Below are 10,770 nucleotides of genomic sequence, written 5' to 3'. Positions count from 1 at the left end.
GTAACGTACGTACGTACCGTACCGTACCGTACCGTACGTACCGTACCGTACGTACGTTACGTTACGTACGTACGTACGGTACGGTACGGTCGTCGTCTCTCTCTCTCTCTCTCTCTCTCTCTCTCTCTCTCTCTCTCTCTCTCTCTCTCTGTCTCTGTCTCTTTGAGAACCCTCGTAGTGGCCGTGAATCGGTGTTTGTGGTCGAAGCTGATAGCGTCAAAGAGCTGGGCGTTTCGCCAAGCGTGGCACGGGATACCTTCGGTATCATCCTCCTTCTCTTCCATCTTACGCGCACATTGCACACGCACGCGCGCCCTGTCTCTCCCTCAGGGAGAAAATCCTTCCGTTCTCGTGGCATCGTGACCTAGGGCAACCTAAGACCCTGGCGTGATAAAACGGAACGTTTTGTGACAGCACCCAAACATGACCCTCGGGAGCCAAGTTGCCCTTCCGGCGGATATTCGCGGGAGAGTTTGTCGACCCCGGCCGCTCTTCACTGGCTCTTCACCCACTCCCCCGTTTTCTCATCTTACCACCGCGGGTGAGTTCAACCGCGTTTACAGTCACTGTAATCGATGCAACGCGACGCGTGCCTGGATCTCAAAGAGGGAATTTTCAACGCGGGAGAAATGGAGGAGGGAACAGGTGTATCCTCTCGCTTTCTGCGAACGTTCGCGTGCGGCTAAACCGCATGTACGTGGCGACGGGAACGCAATTCGCAATTTGTGCACCGCCAACGATCAGACGGCGGCATTTCGCGGTTTCGGTTTATTGCATAATTGGACGCTCCGACGAATACGATCCCGCCGTAACGTTGATTCCTTTATCGCCGCGGCATTAGCAATTATCGTGCCGCGTGCGACACCGAACGTGTTTGCCACAGTCGGATATAGTCGCGTTTAAACGTGCGAAATGCACAATTAACGCCGAGCGTAGACATCAATGAGAACGCTCCCGCGTTTAAATGCAACACAGAAAGGGAGCGACACACCAACAGATTATATTTTGTAACCGTGACGTATATCGTATTTCGCGAATGTAGAAGTTTATTACCTCTGGAAGTGATATCGATATTGCAACAATGAACGATAAAGATAACAAATTGGACGTTTATATATACGCACGCATTTTACGCAAATGTTAAACGCTACATGAAATATATCGAAATATTATGCAAATTAAGATGACCGCTGTATGTGGCAACGTTCCGATTAATTGACAATTTGGATTCGGGAATTAATAGCATTTCGTGATTATATGATGTTGATCTTGGGATTGTATGATGTACTTACGACTTTCGATTTTTTTAATTGAAGATGTAATTGATAATTTGTAATTTTAACTGAATCTTTTCTTTTACTTCTCGCGTTTTAATGACAACGAATCAGATGTACGTAATTAATTGTAAAGCTCGTCTAAAATATTTAAGTGAATAATTTTTTGAAATATTGTATTAAAATAATTTCACAAAAATATTTTAGAAGTATTATACAAATATTCTAAGAAAGAGAATATTTTTAAAAACTTGAACTTTCTGGATATATTTATTATTTTAGAAAAATTTCATATAAAATTTCTGAAATGTTTCGAAATCTTGTAATGAAATAGTTTGCAAATATTTCTAAAATATATCATGTTGGTACGTTCTATTGCTTAAGTTTTTTTTTGTGTCATAGTCTACCTAGTCGACAATAATTTAAAATAACATAACATCTATGTTATAATTTCACTCAACAATATAATCATCACGTAACACTATTATATCTATATTCTTGAGTATGAAATTATAATATTGACATCACTGCAATATTAAGGGAATAATTTGAGATTTTTGTCTGAAGAACGTTTAGTAAATTTAATGTATACTGTGTGGAATAAGATTCGCTTCGATGAATAGAACGCTAAAAAAACATGTTTCAATTGCAAGGTTACGAATTTTTATTGCCGACGCAATATGCGATATGCAGTATCTCTCTTAAGCTTGCCCTATGTGCGATTCGTGGTGATTCGCGCCCTTTGATTTCGACAAAACCACTTCACTGGCGCATTGGCACGAATGGTAAACGATGAATGCAAATTCGACAAATATATGTCCATTTGCACTATTTGCAAATTCCATACGAATAGCAAATTGCGAATTTCGTACTGCTTCGTATCATGAATCGTGCACAGTCTGGGACTAGTTTTATCTATATATCGATATGTAATTTATTTCATTAAAGAACACAGGTAGAGAATTTCACGTGTCACATAGACGATCATGTGGAGATGATTCATTTATCGTCTAAATTGCGTGTCCCAGCACCCGCGATTATTTCGAGGATCTGCAATCGTTCATTGTTACGAAAAAAAAAAAAAAAAGGCAAGAATTATTAATAATATTACGAAAAGTATCTTTCAACTGTAATATGAGTAAAAATATATAACAAAAATAGGAAATAAAGATTTTAAATAGGAAATTAAGATTTTAACCTGGATTTTTTTAGTAAATAATTCGATGTAAATTTATATACTACTCTCTAAAATCTTTGGAGTAAAATTTAAAGAGTGACAATTGAGTCAGTGTTGAAAAAAAGTGGCTCAATTGCCATTTTTTTTTAAAGAGAGATTTTACTCTTTCGTTAAATTCCATTCTGAAGGTTTTAGAGAATCAAATCCAATCTTACAAACTGTGCGCCGAATTTAATTTTCAATCTTGAAACGCAATTCTAACGGAATTATTAAAATGTTAATATCGGCGGACGAAGAAAACGGGACGATATGTATTAAAAGAATCTCCATATAGGAATATCGCGAGAACGGTCTATCCCGACGTACTTCGGCGTATCCCTGCGAGCGGCTACCCTTGCCGGCTTCTATCGTATCGTTACTTCTCTGCTCCACCTCTTGATACCGCTCGCTTTTCATCGCTTCTCTCTTTCTCTCCTTTCGTCCCCGGGATACGTCGTTCTCCTCTTCCCCTCTCTCTTTCTCTCTTTCTATCTCTCTCCGTCTCTCTTGGTAGGTCGGTGGTTCCTGTTCCTGCGGGTATTGATTCGCGTTGGCGGCCGGTCACCGCCCCCGCACTCACTGTCTGCCGGTAGTCTACCCTTGCCCTCCATGTTACGCCGCTATTTCGGCAGTCGATTCCTTTGCAGTCATGGACCGTCGCGAGCAACGTCGCTTCGAACGTTAAAATTGCTTTTACATGTCCTAACCGATCCAATTTGATCTTTATAAGATCCTTGTAAAATCTCTTTATACATACATCTCTTTATTCATAGTCCATTCTTGTTTTAAGATCATCTTAAGTAATGTCTTAAGATGCTAATATTGTTCTCTGATTGATTCATCTTAAGATTGCATTTAAGATAGACTTAAATATAAAAATCGACTATGATAGCCTAAGATTTCCAATCTTACGAATTTTCTTAAATCAGTGTCTTAGGTGCACATTTGACATACATAATATGTTTCACGTTTTTATCGCAATAGTATTTATTATAATAAAAGAGAGAATGCGATGAAGAGATCTATCATTCATTATTCGTGTAATTAAAACAATTCTAATAGAGAGATTTAAAACTTACCATGGATACGACAGGTGGTGGTGGATTGCCGTTTCTGAGGGCGCCTGTTTGTTGGTTCGCCGCGGGATTGAGATTGTCCTTGGTTTGCTGCATGGGATCGGGTTGGTGCAAAGATTGTTGCGTTTGTTGTTGGTGCTGTTGCTGTAAACCGCCAATACCACCCTGCGGGCTGCCGAGACCAGCTGGTGCGCTATCAGGTGTGCTAACTTGCCGTGCGATTTTCCGGTAATTCTGCAACAAACATTGTCCTATTAATTTTTACGTGTCTCGCATAATAAGAAACTCGTGGAAAAACTCTACAATTTGAAAAATGATTTTAGTGTATATTCTGAAATTAATTTACATGGCACATAATTTGAGTAATGTAAAATCTTGTGCAAATTTTTTCTTCTATGCAAAAAAGACGTCTTGATCTAAACGTAGATAGAATTTATGGTTGAATTTATGACTGAAATCAATAGCATGGAAACGATGAGTCACGAAGGGTCTTGAGAAAATTAGACTCAAATCGTAGGAAGAAAGGATGGTACTAAAGCCAGCTATACGGCAGTGGTGACCCTAATGCTAAAAATAACGACACCGCTTAAGTAGGCCGAGGCGGCTGAAATGGTTTCCATAGTTCAACAAGCATCGTCAACTAAGCTGATCATCACTTCCCTACAAATGTCTCCTTTCACATCTCCTTTCGAATTTGACTCGCCATGACGTAGCCGATTTTTCAAAGCTTGATTTGTCAAGCATCAAAATCGCCTTTGCATTTCGATATACGATACGTGTCAAATATGTATTATATTATGTATCGATTTATAAATAGATGGGGACCAAGTAGGACCTACGCTGAGCTCGCAAGGAGAGTTCTTTCCCTTACGGAACATTTGTCACCCAGTGAGTTGCTTGGAGCAGCATTTCGAAATTTCCATTCATATGCATCGCGTTATGAAAAATAAAATATTAAAATACTATTCTTTTCATCTATAACAGAAGAAGTTCTGAACGTTGAACGTTTGAAAATGATCAATGGCGATTCTAAAGATGTAATGTATAATCACGATCGTAAGTCTTTTCATAAAAAATTTCCCATATTGTAGATCTAAAGAGATCCATTTTTTTCATAAAAACAAATAAAAGAAAAAGAAAGAAAGAAATGGAAAAAGCTGCCGTTTTTATATCTCGTGCAGGTATGTTGGGTCGATAAACCTTCATTGAATATGTCCAAAAGGGAATGATGGTTTCATTGAAATGTCAATCATCGATTAGTAAGATGTAAGACAAGACGACTGACCTTTTTCAGAGAGACGGTTCGGATTAGCTGGTACTCTCTCATCGTCTACTTATTTTAGATCTTGTTACGATTCACCTTCTCATACAGATGTGGGCGAATAGCCAATTATCCAGGATCATCCGCGCGTAGTTTTCAAGATTCGGAGAAAGAGAAAGACAGGAGAGAATTCAGTTCCCGCAGTTTTTCGCTTCACTTTCGATTAATGTTACTATATTCGAAATATTATATACAAATATTTTACGATAAATTGAAAAATACCCTCTCTAAAACTAGAGCGAACTGTCACTGTGAAGAATAAAATCTTACTTTTAAAGATTATAAAAAAATTGAATAATTTTGTTTTCAAGATTGCCTCAGTTTTCACTCTTTAGAGTGAGATTCCACTCGAAAGAATTTAAAGAGCAATATCGAGTATTGTTAACGTTTTCATATTGAGGACTTATCGATGGTGATATTTTCATTACCAATGATAATCGAGTCGTGATTGGCGAAAATGTTGACTGATTTGGATTGCCAATTACTATGAAGCTTGTATTCCAGAGCAGAGAGCTCTGGAAATAATCGGGCATGAAGCCCTGTGTCAAACCACGTGGCTGGCGCGTGGGCATTGACCGACCGCCACCAACCGATTTCAACGTCAGCGTCGGCCATTCCACTCGTGGTGATTCACATTTTGTTGACTTAAGCCAAATGAAAGTATAAGTACATACGATACTATCGCTTCATTGCGCTCCTTATTTTTTTTTATACATTCTGTGCAACGCGACACGATTTTCGACACCAATTTATTTTAGAAAGATATTAATATACGTCACAAAGTGATATATGAAAAGTCAGTATTAGAAAAGAGTAAGGAAGAAATAGTTTCTTTCATCAAGAATAGAGATTCCAAATTTAGAATGTAAAATTCTGTGTGGATGATTTCTCATTTATTAAACCCTAGTGAAGTTTTTGCAATTTAGTACGCCTCTAATAAGTCAGTGGATATTTTATTCTTTTCCAAGCGTCTCATACGAGTAGCTTCACTCAATCGATCGCATTACTCGCAGGTCAACGCGTATATTTTTCTCCGTTATAGATCACCTTGATCGCCGTCTGGTTTCTGCGCGCGAGTGCGAGTACGAGCGCGCGCAGTGATGGAACAGCAAAAAGTTAATAAACGAGCGGAATTCGTGACGTTTCGTCGGACCGCCGATAGCGGCGGAGGACACGTCGTTTGACCTAAATTCCGCAAACACGATAGACGAATGCCGACTTGCGTAATCGGCAGAGCATAATTCGCGAAGTCGAATTTCGCGCTCAATCGCGCGTTGATCCTTGAAGCGCAAGGGCCGCGTTTTATCTTGCGTAATCTGACGTGTTAAAATTGTAACACATCTCTACAGCAGCGACTCATTATGATAATTTATGCGAAAATTAAATTGTTTACTAAAGAATACGTATACAATAAAATGGAAGGTCAATTCTTGCAAAGCAATAAATAATAAAGATTATGAGGGTCAAATGATGAATATGTAAGACTGTTATAAATGTAATGTATATACTTAAAAATATGGTTTCGACAATACTGAGTCTTCTTATTAGTCAAGAGACAAATGATTATAACATCGCGTAAAAGTTTGTAAATAAAAATAAGAATCAATACGAATAAAAACGATTGAGGACAAATAGAATATTTTGTTCTATTTTGTCCTAATTTTTATTTATATTAATTTGTATATTTATGAATTTTTAAACAATATGTTATAACTCTTTGCTCTTGGCTGATAAAGGAACTTACATTAGTGTAGTAAAAAAATAACACATCATTGTTCTATTTTAAGAGCGAATGTATTAAATTTATAACTTCGCTCTCATATTTCTTTCTATTGTATTAAATCAACTTCGACAACAATCGATAACATAATCTAAGCCTGCAGCTTTGTATAAAGTTAATTTAGAGAGAGCGTTACGTACAGGCTAAATCAATTAAGCGATGAAGTTTCGAATCCGATTGCAATTTTTTAAAGATTTATATAACAGAGTTACGCGTGACATTGAATAGAAAAAAAATATGAGCTATCGCTTAATATCACATTCACATATACAAGTAGCTCAGGCTCGAGGCTTTTTATGAATCATTCGGTTTCTTTTTCTTTGTACACGTCGTGAAGGAATCGTATTGCGACATCATAATCCACGCTATCGCTTCGAGTCTCTGAAGCACTCCAAAAATATAAATACGACTGCAGACTGATGACGAAATATCAAATCGTCAGATTTCTCATATTCTCCATTCTGTTTTCGTCGATTTCTCAATTTATTTAATATAAATATAAAAGAAACAGTGTAAAAATACGATTCATCGAGTTTTGCCGGCCGGTCGAAGAGAAGCGGGAACATTGAGCTTGTGGAGGTGCGCTCCAAACACGTGCCAATTGCGCACTGTCGACACTAAGAGATGAATTAAAAAAGTAATATTTCATCATGCAATTTCGAATAAAGAAGAGAGAGAAAGAGAGAGACTCACTTTTTCACGACAATGTTCTTTACAGGCCAATGCTTCGCGCCTGAACACACTTGATCTTCTCCTCTAAAATCTTGCCTGGAAGCACTTGAAACACGAATGGGATCACTCGTAATCGACTCCGTTACGTATGTATGTACATATGTCGTTTCCTACGTTTATTCTTCGCGCGCGCACCGTGATTCCTCTCTCGATTTATCGGCAGCGACACCCACACCACCAGCGTGGTAAGAAACCCGTGCCAGAAACTGCTGAGAAACTGCTTCCCACCGGAGAGGATTCGCGCCGGAGAATACAACCCTGAGTGCGCTCGAACTTGTTCAACTAACCGATCGAATCGATCGCTCTCACACTCACGAGAGAGATCACTCTGGTCGCGGAGCGATCCGCCGAATAACTCCCATGAGACGCCTCTCCCTTTTCCTCCGGTACCTCCCCCCCTCCCCCCCGCCAGGCCTCCGCCGCTCCTCGTCCCTCTTGCTCGCATCCCTTCTCCCTGTTCTCTCTTTCTTGCCTCTTCCTCTTCCTCTCGTGCCTCTTCGCGCTCGCCGACTGCGTTCCCACCTTTCTACGCTCCCTCTTCATCCTCCCCCCGCCCGCCCCCCTTCCTCACTCTCTCTCTCTCTCTCTCTCTCTCCCATTCGAGAGCACGAGCGCGCAATCGCACGTGTGGGTGTGCGCGGTTCGTGCCTCGTTGTTTCTCTCCCACGACTCGCTTCCCCTTATCTCCCCCACTGAGGCCTCCGCGTCGCGCGTTATCGCGGCGCGATATCGCGAATTCCTGCGTCTCCTCGCGACGCGCCGATTTCTGCCATGACGGTACGATCGGAAGTATGAGCAAGGGAGGTCCAATCAAGGAGTATCCCTATGAAACGCTCGGAATACATAAACATCTTTTTTCCAGCGAGATACAAATTTTTTTTCTGATGTAAATCTTCAACGATATACCGAAAAAAAATTGAAGTTGGATTGTAAAACAGGAGATGATTACGTTTGACTGTCTCTCTCGTAATTATCTTTGAGGATTCAAGAGAGTCGAACTTCTGACCGCTACATTGATCGCTTCTTCCACTTCGACATCTTCGAACGTGTAAACAAGCTTCGGCGGTCTACCTCTCCATCATAAAACAACGACACGACGCCGTTTCTTCCATGTAGAACAGCTCGCTTCGCTCGGAAACGCTCGTGCACGCTCGTGTCGATTTTACATGACCCCCCGCTCTTCTTCGTGTCCTTCCATTCCCTCTCTTTCTGTACTTTTGTTTTTCTACGGCTCTTAGTCTGGCGTTTTCAACTGTCTGGCGTTCCTAGCTAACTAAGTGTATTCAACTGTATCCAATATTTCTTCGGTATTCAAAAAAAGAGAAAATGAAGCGCTATCGATTTAATAATAAATCAGGATGACTTTTAGTTATAGTTTTAGATTTAGTTACAGATTTATGTTTGAAAAATGAATAAACAAATTCAAATAGAATTATTTAAGCACTATAAAGATTTAGCTTGACCGTTTAAGGCCTTTATTTCTAATTTGTTGTATTCACATTATGATTTAAAAAAAAGAAATTACTTTGTTTAATATCATCAAATAATATTTGTTGGCTTTAAAATCTTATTACAACGCTTCTTAATCCCCCCGAGTTGAGATGCATCACTCTCGTAAGTTTTCTCACAATGTTGGAAGATTAAACTACACCTAACTACTCAAACTATGCTATATTTCAACAATATTATATTACGTGTATACCTACATTATATTGTATATTATAGGTCTGACAATTTTAACAGCATTATTTACGAGCGTAGGTAGATTAAACTTTCCATAATAGCTACGCGTCTCATAATAATAATAAGAGGGGAAAAAATATCGGAATATTATACGAGAAAAACATGCTTCAAGTATTGGCGGGACGACGTCGTGCTCCAACAGTGAAGTCGTGGAGAAGAAAGGAAAAACAAAACTTGCGTCGCGAAATTGCTATGGCTCTCCATAGGTAGACGATGGGAGCAATAAGGGCCGACGTTGGTGTTGGTATCACCGCCACCACCGCCGTTCGCCGTCGCTGCCGTTGACGACGACGGCGGCGACGACGACGACGACGACGATGACGACGACGGCGGCGATAGAGAGGGGATGGTTCACCAACACGTCATTGTAACTGGAGGTGGCTGATACGACAGAGGGGGTAAAACGTGGCCGATGGTGGGGCAAGAGAATACCTGCCGCCCGCGCCATCAAGAGAAATGTTTATGTATCGGAAGGAACGAAAAGCGCTCGCGCGTTCTAGCGAGGACATTAAGCGTGGATAGAGTCGAGTTAATAATATATAATTTTTTAGTTTTTTTTTTTAGAATTGCTCACAAAATAGCTATCCGAACGCTCTTTCGTATTTGAAATTTAAAACGGTCGAAATCGCCGAAGATGTAAGGTTTGATCTAAGAGTTAGTATATAAAAAGAATAAATTTGCCCGTGTCTTTTACGTAATTTGAAAAAGAAAGAAGACAGATGTTTCAATCAGTTTCAATTGCTAACGGATAATCGATCCGACCGGGGAACTCATCCCTCCGCAGGCGTCATTAAGAAGACCGACGCGGATAGAGAATAGAGATGCCCTGAAAGAGGTCAAAAGGGCCGGCATGGCAACGCGCTCAGCAACAAGTTGCAGGGACGTTAATAAACGAGTCCTCGAAAGACCGCTTCACGATTTTATCCTTAAGCCTTCCTCAGCTCGCTGATCTTTGCCAGCCAAGCATTTTCTTCGTCTTATTACTATATTATACAGGACGCTATCACGTTTGTGCATCTTCTTCTCATTTTTTAGGTTATATACTTTTATATACGTGTGTATGTTTATGCTGTACTGTTGCAATACGATGATGATTCATTCAAAATAGATCTGAGAAGAGAAAACAGAAGGAACACGCATTAAAAGAGAAAAAAGAAATGAGAGGCGTGTTTATTTGGGATTTAGCGGATATATACAAGTGTTGGCCCTATCTCATTTTACCAGGGCGATTAAATATAGGAATGTGGAACTATCTTATCCACATGTTGACTGATTAGATAAGAAAAGGCCCCGTGGGTCGCCGGACCGATTTCTTCACGCTACTAAACCCGATGAATAATGGAAAATTCGAGAAAGAAAGAAGACAATAGGAAATTACATCTCGTTCTTGTATTGAAAGGGGAGCTCAAGCGTGATCGAAGTGAAGATCTTATGTCAAGCAACTCGACTTTGAATTGTGATTCAGCTTGATAGTATAATGATCAGAGGGTTAATCGTGTAACTTTTTCCCTTACGCGAAAATGGGAAAAGTGAAAATTGTACGTATGTATACACACACACACACACACACACACACACACACACACACACACACACACACACACACACACACACACACACACACACAC

General features: G+C 39.9%; 1 protein-coding gene across 1 annotated transcript in view; it reads right to left on the bottom strand.

Annotated features, from left to right (window-relative positions):
* LOC105618945 (methylcytosine dioxygenase TET2) overlaps positions 1–10,770 on the bottom strand; it is a 46,340-nt gene that overhangs the window by 10,017 nt on the left and 25,553 nt on the right. The window contains exons 4-5 of the mRNA XM_012200475.1: positions 7,872–7,892; positions 3,570–3,817 (exon numbers count right to left, since the gene is read on the bottom strand). Of these exons, the coding sequence (XP_012055865.1) occupies positions 3,570–3,817; positions 7,872–7,892 (269 nt within the window). The remainder of the gene's footprint in view (positions 1–3,569; positions 3,818–7,871; positions 7,893–10,770) is intronic.

The sequence above is a fragment of the Atta cephalotes genome (genome assembly GCF_000143395.1).
Source record: "Atta cephalotes unplaced genomic scaffold scaffold00019, whole genome shotgun sequence".
NCBI lineage: Eukaryota > Metazoa > Arthropoda > Insecta > Hymenoptera > Formicidae > Atta > Atta cephalotes.
The sequence above is the reverse complement of the archived record's forward strand: the minus strand, read 5'-3'. Positions and strand labels throughout refer to the sequence as shown.